At 36.6% G+C, this 14,878-nt stretch overlaps 1 protein-coding gene across 3 annotated transcripts; it reads left to right on the top strand.

Moving 5' to 3' along the window:
- Window positions 1-2,811: 2,811 nt before the first annotated feature.
- On the top strand, window positions 2,812-8,793 carry LOC107639548 (uncharacterized). 3 transcript variants are annotated; one of them, XM_021121406.2, is made up of 11 exons: window positions 2,812-3,147; window positions 6,555-6,712; window positions 6,815-6,895; window positions 7,008-7,035; window positions 7,178-7,260; window positions 7,370-7,402; window positions 7,515-7,593; window positions 7,689-7,741; window positions 7,842-7,902; window positions 8,074-8,153; window positions 8,336-8,793. In XM_021121406.2, exons 2-11 carry the CDS (start codon window positions 6,692-6,694, stop codon window positions 8,420-8,422), a joined length of 606 nt encoding a protein of 201 aa, XP_020977065.1. In that variant the 5' UTR covers window positions 2,812-3,147; window positions 6,555-6,691; the 3' UTR covers window positions 8,423-8,793. The 3 variants fall into 3 exon arrangements, with proteins under 3 accessions (XP_020977065.1, XP_016198568.1, XP_016198569.1); XM_016343082.3 differs by having other exon boundaries at window positions 2,819-3,687; XM_016343083.3 differs by lacking the exon at window positions 2,812-3,147 and adding an exon at window positions 3,346-3,687 and having other exon boundaries at window positions 6,560-6,712.
- Window positions 8,794-14,878: the final 6,085 nt, after the last annotated feature.

The following is a 14,878-nucleotide window of genomic DNA, read 5'->3' on the forward strand; positions in this document are numbered from 1 at the left end:
CAGCTTGAACTGGTGAAAGAGAGTGTTCGATGTTTGCAGTCTGAGATGGTGAATGTTGTTCCTCTGATAAATCAACCACTTGTGTTTCAGTCAAAATTGGGGAAACTACCCGAATGGGTTCAGCAGATGCAATGGTTTGGACCGATGAATGGGATTTTTGTGGTTTTGGCCTTGGCTGATTTTGTTGTACGGATTGATCAGGGGCAAGAGAGAAAGAAGTTGATTGAGCAGTGGTCTCAGGCTGAAATAAGCATATAGAATCGAATCATTGAGCATATTCGATAGACTTAATATATTAAAAAAAAGGTTTACCAGAATGGGCTGTCTTCCTCTTCGAATCAATTGTGAAGTTGGGTTAGCTTCATCATCATCATCTGAGTCTAGAGAGGTAGCAAGAAGATTTTGGATTGAGCTTCTGGGAAGTGTGGCTTGAAAGTAGCCATTTGAAAGCCCTCAATGTGTTGCTTATCAGATGCCCCATCTCCAGATTTTATCATGAATTTTTCGAAAACGGCATTCAGTTAGAGTTGAAGAAGCCAAAGAGGGCCACATGTGCTAATCAGAAAATTTTTTCAATGGCAATTAACAAGTTGGCCAAGTTCTTCAAAAATGTGTCCCAGAAGTAACTTAGACAAGTTGAAGTTTTTCCCTTCATGTAAAAGAGCAGCAAGGGGATAGAAAAGCTTTTGCATTGGAACACTTCGAGAACAGAAGACTATGGCATTTAGCCAATAAAATAAAAATGCCATATGTTCATCGTCCGTTACAGGTTCATTGTCTTCACCCATATGGTGGGCAATAAATTCACTGTAAGAAGTCATAGAACCAATTTTGTATTGCTGCTCAGGTATCATATCAGAGGTAAATTCAGGGGAGCTTATTGGAATCCCTGTGATAGCAACCACATCAAGAAGGGACATACCAATCATCCCTCAAGGAAGGTGAAAATTGTTGGTCATTCTATTCTAGAAATGAGTCACAGCACCAATCATCCAAGGACGTGTCGAGGAGGCAAAAGCTGAAAGTCGAAGGAGATCTTGGATTCCCAGAGCAGCCCAGGCAATGTTTTTTTCTGGTGTAAGACGTCTGTGTCAGGCCATAAAATCAGTTCATCGGGGGGGTAACTTTAGGGTTGTTTCTAAAGGCCTTTTGAAGGTTGGTGAAGAAAGAGATGTCAAGGTCTTGATTAATCAGTAAATCTTCTCCTTGGGCACTTGAAAAAAAGTGAAGCCGTCTGTTCGCCCTTTCTAAATTGTCAATGGGACCGATGAAACAGTGAATTTCGTCACTGATGGTAAAGGGGATAAAGATTTTGGGATCATCGATTTGAAGTTGCGGGTCCCCAATGATCTCATCATTGATTTAGTTCAATGTGCAAAGATGGAGGAGTTGATTGTTGTGTCATTGGACTTTTGCCCTTATCTTGTGCAGCAGCGTGAGAAGATGAAGTAGTCATTGATGAACAAGGAGGTAAGTGAGAATAGAAAATGGCAGTTGTGAAATGAAACAGAATGCAAGGTTTCAAGGAGCAAAGATTCAAGAAAGGAAAAACAATGGTGTGAAGTTTAATTTAAATAGGGGTTTACTTCTTAACCGTTGTTACAGGAGGGATTCAAAGAGAAAAGAGGTAACTTTGCGAAGAAGGTGAAATAGTGGAGAGAAAGACTGTGAATCGTGGGAGACGTGTCAAACGGGTCAAAATTGATGGAGAAAGTAAATGGCAATTATGGCCAATTAAGGTAATTCCCATTAAACCATGGTTAAAGACTGAATTAGGATTAAGTGTTTCGTCTTCTGAGGAGTGACTTTGAAAACAAACACATTCATCCTAGGGACAATTTGTTAGTGAAAAAATAATTATATTTGAAAGTTGAGCTGATTCCAAATATTAATAAAGTTTCTAAAAGGAAGTAGAGATAAAAAGGGATGCACATGAAGGCATCGAGTGGAAAACTGTTTGGCACGGTTTTGATGAACATAATAAATCGAGCAGTTACTCAAATGAAGAAGATCGAAGGTTTTTTCGAGTTAAGGATTTTCAGTAACTGGCACACGTTTGGACAAAAGAGTGGGAACAGTTACCCAAACTTTTGCACACGAGAGAGGAATCATGTCATTAATGATCGGTTACGGAAGAGGGCTATAAATATTAGAAAGTATTAAAGAATTAGGGTTGGATATTTTCTTCAAAAATACACTTAAGCACACTCATATCCCAACGAATTTCTGAGTCTGTATTTGAGTTCGATTTCTATAGGGTTCCTTCCATGTCTTTATCTTTTTAATTTATAAATTCATCAAACTTTACTTTTCCTGTTCAATTTATCTTTCACGCAACCTTTTGTTTCTTTGTTAAATTTACATTTCAACATCTTTAATTTCCATGTTAAAAGTCCTTTGATTCAATCGAAGGTATTTTTATTGCTTTATTTAAATATTTTGCAAATTTCTTTCGATTTCAGTCAATTTGTCTTTCAAAAGCTTATTTTACATCTTTTGAACTTTGCAAATTTCTTTCGATTTCAGTCTATTTCAATGTTAGATCATTAGGATCGAACTATCATTGATTTGCTAAAAATCGACAAAACAGATGTTTACTTTTTTCTCTTCTTAATTCAAGTTTTGTTTATTTAACATAGAGTTTTTGCTCTTCACAAATTTAATTCTATCAGAAAAGAGATCGAATCTATTTTAATTCATAAAAACTTTGGAGCGAATGTTATTTTTGTGTGTTTCAGAAAAGGTAAAAACTCATATGAACGGTTCTGAACTTTAAGTTTTACATGAAAATAACATTGCACGTGAGACTTCACCCTCCAAAACTCGGATGCGATTTTTAGTAGTTTATTTTTTTTGGAACAGCATCCTACTTGCCACTTACCCAGTCCATTAACCTACTTTCCTTTCTTCCTTTTAATACACCTGAGCCCACTTGCCACTTGCCGAGCCCATTAACCCAATAATTAAAAAGAGAAACCCAAGGTCTAGAAGAAAAAAAGACTCCACCCCTCTTCCACCGTCACCCCAGCAGTCCCGCACGTGTTGATCGCCAACGGCCCAGAAATTCTCCATCGCCACTCTCCCAGTCCGACGCCACTCCATCTGCTTCTCCGTTTGCCACTTTGCCCTCCTCCGTGCATCAGTACAGTAAGTTGTTATTATTAATTTATTTATTATCATTGTTTTGAAAGTCGGTTCGAACTGGTCGAACCGAGAATCGGTGAGTACATCGGTTTGGTTGATATGCGTAGCCGCCTGTTTCCGGGCAAAAACCGGAAGGTCGACCGAACCGGTAATTGTTCGGTTTTTGCCTAATACCCCTAAATGACATCGTTTTACCATCTTATGGAAAAAAAAAAAAACCCAAATTCCCTCAATCCCTCCTCACGCGATACTGACTCCCAGACCCAGATAGCCCTAGCCCCCATCTTTTCTCTCTTCTTCAAGTTGTGTCGTCGTCGCCGTCCCCACTGCTCCAGCGCCGTCGCAACTCGTCGAATCATCTCAGCCGTGTCGGTTCTATTCCACTTCCGCCGCGCTCCAACTGTCCTCTGTTTCAGTCCCGTCGCCTGTGTCTTCTAGTTTGAGTTCCTCATCTGTGCTCCCTCTCTCTCGTCTGTTTGAGTTCCGGGCCTCATCTATTCTCCCTCTCCCTCTTCTGTGTTCGAGTTCCAGCCCAATTGAAAGGTGATTTTTGGGGGTTTTTTTCTTCGATCATCACTCTGTTATATCTCTTTTGTTTTTGAGATTTGGTTTTACTTCTGGTTGGGATTGGTGATCTGAATGTTTTTTTCTTGGAACTTGGAAGTTGGTTTTTGGTGCTTCCCTTTTCAAGTTGCTTGCTGCTTCAACTTGAGGGGATTGTGAATTTTGTTTTAAGAGCGATTGAAGGTTCCTTGGTTTGGGGGGTCTTCACTTTCCTATGTGTATGGAAGCTTAGCCTTTGATTCTTTGAACATACACGTATCAAGTTATTGTTTTCGGCAATGGTGATTCTCATATATTTTTCATTTTATTCATGAGTTTTAATCGTTCCTATTGGTCTTGTGTTGTGCTGTGTTTTAGTTCTTGTTATTGTGATTTTGAGATTTTCAGTTCATCTTCATGCTCATGTTCTTGTTTTATTATAATTTGTTATAAGTTGTTAATTGTTTCTGTCTTATAATTGTTCTTATCCTTGTTCAATTCATGCCTCCCTTGTATATTTTGATTGATAATTTTAGAGATAATACACATTTTGGTCTCTTAACTTGCATGTGAGTTTTAATTTAGTCTTCAAGTTTCAATTGCCTTTATTTAGTTTTTAAACTTTGTGAATGTGACTCATGTTAGTCCTTGGGACCATTTTTGGATGTACAATGTTAACAAAACACTAACGTGGATAACGGGATGTTACTATGTCATTTTTGCTTTGGCTCTTAAATAGCCCAAAAACATCGTAAGTGGTATTTATTGAAACAAGTAATCTTGCGTCGTTTTACAAGTTATAGCATGGTATTTGGTTGCATGGTATTTGGTTGTCCATGTTAGCACTTCATTAATATTTTTGTGTCGAAAATTATCCATAGGCTAATGTGAGCCACGTTTGTAAAGTTTGGGAACTAAAGAGAGGCAATTGAAATTTCAAGGACTAAATTGAGGATTGCGTGCAAATTTAGGGATGAAATTGAATATTAACTCATATTTTTATATATTTTTTAGTTATAAATGATAGTATCAATTAAGTAAGCACTTATTATAATTTTTTATTTGATTTGTGAGTTTATATTTAGATAAATTAATAATATTTTGGTTAATTTAGTATTTTTAATTTGGATGATATTTTAAAATATATATTAAATTATAATTATATTTTCTTGTATTTATTTATATATTTTATTATAAAATAGTTATTTGGATTGAAATACGGTTTAATCAATTAAATTAATGAATCAATAACTAAAGTAGTTTGATGACGGTTCGGTTTTTTAACCTTGATTATTATCAATGTTCTGAAAATCGGTTTGAACTGGCCGATCGAACCGGTCAAACCAGGAACCGTTAACAAATACGGTTCGAGCAGGAAGGAAAACCGCCAAATTCAAGAACCGAAATTAAACCTTAATAGTTATTTGCCCAAAACGCTGCGTTTCGCCCCCAGAAGAACCCTAGCCTTCAGTCTTCACTCTTCAGTTCTTCACCCAGACAACACTCTCGAGCCTCCACCCTCCAGCCCTCCACTCTCACCTCTCGCTCTCAGTTACCACACCTCCAGTCTTCATTAAATGATTAATTCTTTGGTGCTGGTTGTTGATTAATTCTTTAGTGCTGATTGCTTAAAGCATTATTAACTATTAAGTGATTAATTGTTTAAACTGATTGTTTAGTGCTGATTCCAAATGGCTATCAAAGGAATAGCATAACAGTGTTGGTCTGTCATGATGTCTACATAAGCCTTGATTTGTTCAGATGCATTAGTTAGAGTTCTTCATTAAATGATTAATTTTTTGGTGCTGGTTGCTAATTAATTCTTTGGTGCTGGTTGTTGATTAATTCTTTAGTGCCGATTGCTTAAAGCATTATTAACTATTAAGTGATTAATTGTCTAAACCGACTGTTTAGTGTTGATTCCAAATGGCTATCAAAGGAATAGCATGACAGTGATGGTCTGTCATGATTTCTACATAAGCCTTGATTTGTTCAGATGCATTAGTTAGAGTTCTTCATTAGTTAGAGTTCTTCATTAAATGATTAATTTTTTAGTACTGGTTGTTGATTAATTCTTTAGTGCTTATTGCTTAAAGCATTATTAAATTAACTGTTAAGTGATTAATTGTTTAAACTGATTGTTTAGTGCTGATTGCTTAAACTGATTGTTTGAAGCATGATTAAATGATTAATTTTTTGGTGCTGATTGCTTGAAGCATTATTAAATGATTAATTGTTGAAGCTGGTTGCTTGAAGCATGATTAATTGTTATAGTTTATTGTTGAAACCTTGATAATTGATTAGTTGTTGGGCTTAGGGTTGCTTGCTGATTTGGCATTGATAAGTTGATTAGTTATTAGATTGTATTGTTATGGTGGATTTTGATGATTGATGACAAACTTGGATCAGTTGGATGTTGGCATGTTATGTTTGATTGGTTGTTTTTGTTATTTGACTTGAGTTTGTAATTTGAATGAGATCATAACATTCTGATTTATGTAGTATTTTTAATTTGGATGATATTTTAAGGATTATATTAGATTATAATCATGTTTTAATGTGTTTATTTATATTTTATTTATTATTTTATTATAAAACGGTTTTCTTGGTTCAATCACGGTCGAATCGGTTGAACCTATAAATCAGTGAACCAATAACTAGAACGGTTCGATGACCGGTTCGGTTTTCAGAACCTTGATTATTATTATTATTATTATTATTATTATTATTATTATTATTATTATTATTCTCAAACCAGATTCCTAATTCAAAATATAAGAGTTACTCAATTTTGAAATAGAAAGAGAGAAAAATTAATCAGCAACCTTAATTCGAACATTCTTCCCGTTCATTCCTTTTGTATCCAGGTCAGATTTCATCTTCGAAGCTTTGCTAGGGTTTGCTGATTCAAATCATCCATCTGTCATCTTCCCTTTGTTTCTGCCCTTATTAGCAGACAGTAGTTTCAGTTTCGGATTCAGAAGCTGTTGGAATTATTGCATCCATGTCTAACACCAGCAACAATGTAATTCTAACAATATTTTTATCGGAACTTTATCCCCTTCGAATATCGCCATCTTTTACTTTCAAAACCAACATCAAGTGTTGAATTTTGTGTTGGGATCAGGTGGCTGGGGTTGACAACACCTTCAGAAGAAAATTCGATCGAGAAGAGTATTTGGAACGAGCTCGGGAGCGTGAGAGGCAGGTAATTTCTTTTTACTTAAACGTTAGTGTTCTATTTCCGAATTTCCAATAATTTCTGGCTTTTTTTTAATAATTCATAATATTGTGTTGTATTTTATGTCAAATTTGAACAGGAGGAGGAGGGTCGATCTAAATCTAAAGGTGTGCCACTTACTTCATATGCCTCTATTTGCATTAGCTTCAAAATATTTTCAATGTTCTTGGGTTAATTATTTTGTTAAGTTGGAGAAATTTTCAAGTGATATTATATCAAGTTGACATCACCTTTGTCATATTGATGCAGCTAAAGGTCCTCCAGTGCAGAGGAAACCCCTAAAACATAGAGATTATGAAGTCGACCTCGAGTCCCGCCTAGGCAAGACTCAAGTAAGCAACTATGGACACCCATGTCATTGTTCTAGCATTTCTGAACGACTAAACTTTTATATGCATCTATCTAACGCCTCAACTTTATTGATAAAATGCAATGTTGCAGGTTGTTACGCCGGTTGCACCACTGAGTCAGCAGGTATACTTTTACCACGATATAAATATTAAGAAAACTCTCAGCTTTGTTTCAATATTTGCTATGGGCGATCTTGTGTATGTAACTGATTTTGATATGATGACTTGCTTATCAGGCTGGATATTACTGCTCTGTTTGTGAGTGTGTGGTAAAGGACTCAGCGAACTACTTGGATCATATTAATGGAAAGAAACGTACGTGGCCATTTATATATGGTTCCTTCCATTAGTTGATGCAGTTTTCAGTTAGCCTTCACTTTGCTCATTTTATTCTTATGTTTGTCTCTTAGATCAAAGAGCTTTGGGCATGTCTATGCGAGTTGAACGAGCCTCTCTCCAACAGGTAACCTCTAAAGATAGACAATCTTTTCTGTCTGTCATTTGGTTTCAGTACATATTTTAGTATCTTTGGGGGCAGTAGTAAATTTTTTGGTGGGAAACAGGTTCAGGAACGATTTGAGGTTCTTAAGAAACGTAAAGATCTTGGCACATTCACCGAGCAAGGTAATGCATTGGATTTTACCCCATTAATCAGAACCTTACAAAGTTTCAAAGTCAAATCTATCTACTATTCTTGTTGTCTTTACCTTCGCCTGGAACTATAGACCTTTAACTTATCTTCCATGTATGATGGTCATTGACTCATTTCTTTAACGTTGCCTCTACCTTTTGTAGATCTTGACGAAAGGGTTCTAAAACAGCAGCAAGAAGAGGAAGAAAGAAAACGATTACGTCGTGAAAAGAAGAAGGAAAAGGTCAGGAGTCTGTAGTTGCTTATTTTGTATCATTGTTCCACCTCCTTTCTATCAACCCTGATTTTTCTTCTTTTCTCTTAATGTTCTTTATTTTGACCGGTAATAATGGTAACCATCTTTTTAGGAGTAAAAAAAAGTTTTCATCCAACTAGTAATCAGGTAGTGTTTTATTTTGAATTCAGAAAGAGAAGGCAGTGGAAGAACCGGAAATTGATCCTGATGTTGCGGCCATGATGGGGTTTGGTGGTTTCCGGTCATCAAAGAAATGATGCCATTATTTTGAGCAGCTTTTCTGCAATGATAAGCTGAATCTACCAGCCTGATTCCCGGTGGTTTAAAGGTCAATCTATGGTGAAAGGAAATATTAGCGGGTCTAAATATTGGAAGTTTGGGAGCTGGTTCTTAATGTGACTTTTTTTCTTTGGTTCTTGTATATTTCTTATGAGAACTATGTTATGTAATCTTATGTAAGCTCTACACAAGTGTGCTTTGCTAGTTTATGTATTGGGCTTGACAAGTGACAACTACCCTTGGCTCAATTCACGATTAACGTTCTTGGCAAATTATAGAGTAGACATTTTTGCCATTGTTACATTAGTTTGGAGGATAACAGCCAATTTAAGTACGACATTCGAGTTAAGACTCAATTTTACCATGAAATTTCACCTTGGCTTGAAATTGAACCTCCAAATTTTAATTTACTCAATAGGATCTCCAAATATTCAATCGTGACTCGTATTAATGTCTGGTGTGATTTCTGTTAATGGTGTGTAAAGTTGGCATATTAACTTGCCATGGTGTGATTAATGATAAAAAAGTCTTACTTTTTTTAATATTATTTCTGAAAAATCTCATCAAAATTTGATCTTTAAAATTGTGAGATATTATATATGTCATGTTTTTAAATCTTTGGTATTTAGATTCAAATGAAGCCTTCATTCCATATTTTTTTTCAATCTTTGTTTCATTGATGAAAAAATTGTTTCAGTTATTGATCAATTATCCATATAAAACTTTTAATCAATCGCCAATATAAAAATTTGAATGAATTTGATAATTAAATTGTATTTCATATATAATATAATAAAACTATATTCATACTTATAATTAAATATTCGATAACTACTAAAGTAATATTCCAAAAATTATATCATTGACAAAAATAATTTAAAAACAAATAACAAATAAGTATAAGCCTAGGTAAAATCGGACAAAAATGACTGTCTTTAGAATGACCTATTCCATTAATAAAAGAGGCCTACTACACATACAAGTCTGTTTGACTTACAAGTTTTACAAGTTGCTACACATACGGGTCTTTTAATGCGTTATTCAGTTTACAAAGCGCTACACTCACCGTGTATTATGAACGACTCCTCTTCCTCTTCCTCTTCTTCCTCCTCCATGTATTTCTTCGTTATTCTCTTTGCCTTTTTATTAGTTGTTTTACTTGCGTTTATTATTGGTATTCTTGCTTCGTTTTTTTTTCGATTTTCATGGTTTCTGAATTCAAACTTTGAAATCGTTTTGAAGATAATGGAACTTCAGAAATACACCAAAACGATTACAGAAATACAACCAAACAATGACAGAAATACACCCAAAAGGTTACAGAAATACACCCAAACTGTTACAGGAATTTACCCAAACGATTATAGAAATACACCCAAAATTCGTTGAAGTACAACGATTATAGAAATACACCCAAAGGATTACAGAAATACACTCAAAGGATTACAAAACTACACCCAAAGGATTTAAGAAATACACCCAAAATTCGTTGAAGTACACCTTATGCATAATTCAGAACTCTTTCTCTTTCTCCTCCTCATCTTCTGCTGCTTCTTCTTCTTCAAAAACGATTTCAGAGCTTGATATAAAAAAATAATGGAAATCGAAAATAATAAAGAAAGAAAACAGAGAGAAAAGCACGTAAATGAAGAAGGAGAAGAAGAGGAAGAGGAAGAGGAAGAAGAATGTGCAGCAAGAAGAAGAAGAAGGTGCAGTGAAATTGTGCAGTAACGGTTGAAGAAGGAGAAAGAGAAAGCAAGAAACGAAAGAAAAGAAGAAGAAGAGGAGGAAGAGGAAGAAGAACGTGCAGTAACGGTTCAAGCGCGTTAATATTATTATTTATTGTAATAATTATTTTTAGATATTATATTTCAAATCTTTTCTTATATATTTAAAATTTAAAATTATATTTTCTTAAAGTTAAAATATTTAAATTTAAATTTAAACAAAACAAAATAAAAATAACAAACCAAAATTAAACTCTAATAAAATTAAAATTAAAATAATACAATCAAAATTATTTTTTTGGTTTTAAGACGCGTATATGTGTTTTTTTATTCTAATTAACAAGAATAATAAACACAATTATTTTTGGATGAGTTTCGAATGTGTTAAGAAATTATTTAGTATACAATTTTGTAATTTTAGATGTGTTCATTAATGTATACAACAATATGATTGAACATTAGCCTAATAGTAGTGACGATCACGTTTGCTTTATGACAAACAAAGTTCTCTTTTCCTTTGAGTATACAGAGATTTCTATTTATTAGTTTTATATGCATGGTTTAAAAAACTTGTTTAACAATCTGGTTCATGGACTTTATTGTAGAAGAAGTGCTATATATATTGAGCTGTTCTCAAAATCAAAGCAGCAAAAGAGAATCAATTTTTTGTTATTATTTGTCTTAAAAAAAATATTTATGTTAAGAAAATATAAGCATAAATTCGATGAATTTCGGATGTGTACTAAAAGTATTTTATATGTTATCTTATTATTTTGGATGTGTTTAAAATTTATTTATGTAAAAAATATAAACACAGATTTAAATAAATTTTAGATGCATACTAAAAGTATTTTATGTGTTGTCTTCTTATTTTAGATGTGTTATGAATATATATAAAATAATAAAAAAACACAAACAAAATAATCACAACATTTTAAAAATGTTAATGTAATGTTGAATATCAACTTCTACTAATACGGATTTTTTATTTAAATAAATAAAAAAATTGCATTAATTACCGAAATAGATAAATTTAAAAATATTTACTGTTTTGCGTTTTCCAGTCATATCTTGTTTTACACTGTAAACGAGATAAGGCTGAGAGTCGCCTACAAGTATAAGTCGTTTACACACATTTGCTGGACCTCACTTTGACCTAGTCAAACTCTTTCTCCGATGTTTTAACCTTTTCCTTCCATATCTGAGTCAGAGACGGTGATGGCACGCCAAGCGGGCAACAACGGTGACATTAACAGACTAAACGAGACTTCACATTACACTGGGGCGGCCGACTTTGAGGTTAGTTGCGTTGTTATGTTTAGTTAAAGTAAGTATGTGGACATTGCTAGGATAGTCTCGTAGTGACAAACACTGAGTAATATGTATTATTATGTATGTATACATTAAAAATTTATTTTTCATTCCGCAGAGGCCTCGCCTTCTATTGCCCCGACGAGTCAGCCATACCCTTCCTCCACCAGATGCTATCGTCCCATATCTGGTTGAGGCCAGATTCGGCAACACGGTGCCACTCAGGGACTTCACATTTGACAATTCCCTGATATTGGCACTCGACACTCGTGGAGCGATGGCGTTCGGAGATGCACACGTTTCATCTTTCGTGGGGTGAGGTCACTATCACCCTGCAGGACGTGGTGTACCACATCGGCCTGCGTGCACACGGGAACCTCGTTGGGGGTGCCTTCGTGACTTCGGTTGGTGGTACGGCACTGAGACGTGGGCGATGGTGGAGCAGCTGCTTGGTGCCAGGCCACCGGTGGCGGCACAGCAGGCGGAGCAGAGGAAGGAGTCGTTCACGCTGAAGTTGGTCTGGTTGCGTGATCGTGTACGACAGATGCCCCCCACCGACGATCCTGAGACCCTCCGACAGTATGCGCGATGCTACATTATGTTACTGATCGGAGGGTATATGCTGACAGACAAGTCCAACAACCTGGTGCACTTATGGTGGTTACTAGGAAAACAGCTCTGCAGTGCCTGAAGCAACTTGGGAACCTTATTGTACGACTCCTCCCAATCCCTATAGATTTGTGCAATTGCCTTCTGCTTGGCCATCCACACCTTTCTGTAGGACGGTTTGAAGTGATAGCTCGCTTGGACCGCACCTTGCAAAACCGAATGCTGACAAAGGGGTTGGATTGAATCAACGGCAAGATGACCCGACATATCAGACTGCTGTCTAGCTGACGATGGTCTTGAGACATGGTGGGTGCTAGATAACTATGCACTCCACCAACCCTCCGAACCTCCCTGAAGACAACAACACAGGATTCCTTTAGGCACTTTGTACACCTACTAAGTATATCATAATGAAGTATTGAAAGGCACACATAAACTTAATATTACCAGTATCTAAGGTTCTGTCGAAGAGCCACATGGAGGCTCCATTGACACCCATTATCAGCTTGACGACACTGCACATGGTACTTTAACCGGTCTGATTCTATCACTCGGTACTCTGCACTCCTCCGAATATTGTAGTTCTTCACACCTTGAAGCATTGCCTCTTTGCTTCTAAACTTGTGTCCGACCCGAAACTCTACACTGTCGTCTAGGTTGTAATCCTCTTCACCCGTGTCAAGAAACGGAGTCCTCTCGTGCATGGCGTCCAAATCCAGACTGTGATAGTGAGACGGAACTGCCAAAAGCGCCGGTATCGGAAGAGGGGGAGGCAGGACATGGCGGGGAGCAGTCGGAACGGATGTCTCCGGAACACACTCATTCTCATCCTCACCATCGGACGATTCGCTATCACCACTGTCCGGCACGTAATCCTCATCTGACTCCTCCACACCCTCCGCCTCATCCACTGGAACGGTGACATGAATGAGCGGTGGTGCGAGAGGTCGGTTGTCCTACACATAGGTTGAGTGTACAGAAGGACCACCATCACTGTGCCCCACCTCTGCAGACAGCTCTATTACTTGCTCCACCATGATCCTCCCATGTATATTGAACATCACTCGCACAGGCTCGTCCCCTTGAAGTCGGAATAGTCGAAATCGAAAGACTCCATTACCCATGGGGGCCAGTAACCTATACGCCACTGATAAACCACTATTTTATGGTTTATATTGTGCTGATTTGAGTGGTTTTTATCAATTATTTGTTCACTTATTCACATAATTTGCATGGTTTTACATTTTCCTTCCTAATTCTGTGCTATGATTGAAAACATGTTTCCTGGGCCTTTAAACTGTCAATTTTAATTATCCTTTATTACCATTCGATGCCGTGATCTGTGTGTTGAGTACTTTCAGGCTTTAGAGGGAAAGAATGGCTTAGAGGATGGAAAGGAAACATGCAAAAGTGGAAGGAACGCGAAAAATGAAGTATTTGAGAAACTGGCAGCGACGCGCACGCATGGGCGACGCGTACGCGTGAAAAGGAATTTTGCCAAATGACGCTCACGCATGGGCGACGCGTACGCATGCCTAGCATAGAAGACGAGCGACGCGTATGCGTGACTGACGCGTACGCGTGAAAAGGAATTTCGCCAAATGACGTGCACGCGTGACCTACGCGTACGCGTGACATGCGCCACGTGCAGAAAGTTGCAGAAAGCGCTGGGGGCGATTTCTGGGCTCCCTTTGGCCCAGTTTCAAGCCCGAAAAACACAGAATAAGAGCTGAAGAATGGGGGAAACACAAGGACAACATATACACACTATTCATTATTCACAATTTAGGTTTTAGATGTAGTTGCTAGAGAGAGAGGCTCTCTCCTCTCTCTAGGTTTTAGGATTTCTCTTAGTTTTAGGATTACTTCTTCTCAATTCCAGGTTCAATGTTCCTTAAATTTAGTTTCTCTTCTACTTTTATTTATTCTAGCATTCTAGTTTATTTATTTTCCCAATCTGGTTCATGAACTCCATGTTAGATTTGATTTCTTTATTTAATGCAATTTGAGGTATTTCATATTTATGATTTTAATTTAGTTTTTTACATTCTTAGCTTTGGTTGAGTAATTGGAGACGCTTGAGTTATCAAACTCCTTTGTTGATTGATAATTGTAAGTTGCTGGTTGATTTGGATCCCTCTAAAGCTAGTTTTTCCTTAGGAGTTGACTAGGAGTTGAAGAATCAAATTGATTAGTCCACTTGACTATCCTTTATTTAGTAAGGGTTAACTAAGTGGGAGCAATGAACAATTCTCATCACAATTGATAAGGATAACTAGGATAGGACGTCTAATTCTCATACCTTACCAAGAGTTTTCTTAATTATTAATTTACTTTCTTGCAATTTACTTTTCTTGTTCCTTATTTAAAAATCCAAAAAGATACAATCCCATAACCAATAATAAATTACACCTCCTTGCAATTCCTTGAGAGACGACCCGAGGTTTGAATAATTCGGTTATTATTTTTATTTGGTTTGCTTTAGTGACAAACAAGTTTTTGTACGAAAGGATTATTGTTGGTTTAGAAACTATACTTACAACGTGATTACTTTTGTGAATTTCTTTACTAACAAAAAATCCGTTCGTTAGCCACCTTCCGATTTCTCTCGCCACTGTATCTCCGAGCTTGCTCAGTATCAAACTCTTCAAATCCGACAACGTATTCACACATTAAGTGCGAAACAATATCGGATCCTCGCACTCAAATGTGACCCCGTTGTTTCCGTTAAACATGCAGCAATTGGGATACACAAGCACAACTATATAAGGATTATTAGTGGCCATG

This window comes from Arachis ipaensis, chromosome B4, assembly GCF_059453495.1.
Source record: "Arachis ipaensis isolate K30076 ecotype BB chromosome B4, ASM5945349v1, whole genome shotgun sequence".
NCBI lineage: Eukaryota > Viridiplantae > Streptophyta > Magnoliopsida > Fabales > Fabaceae > Arachis > Arachis ipaensis.

Bases quoted from the DNA above. Each gene is read 5' to 3' on its own strand.
- LOC107639548 (XM_021121406.2), top strand. From the start codon at position 6,692: ATGTCTAACACCAGCAACAAT. The intron at 7,036-7,177 runs GTGTGCCACTTA...ATATTGATGCAG, and splicing joins GGGTCGATCTAAATCTAAAG to CTAAAGGTCCTCCAGTGCAG. The intron at 7,403-7,514 runs GTATACTTTTAC...CTTGCTTATCAG, and splicing joins TTGCACCACTGAGTCAGCAG to GCTGGATATTACTGCTCTGT.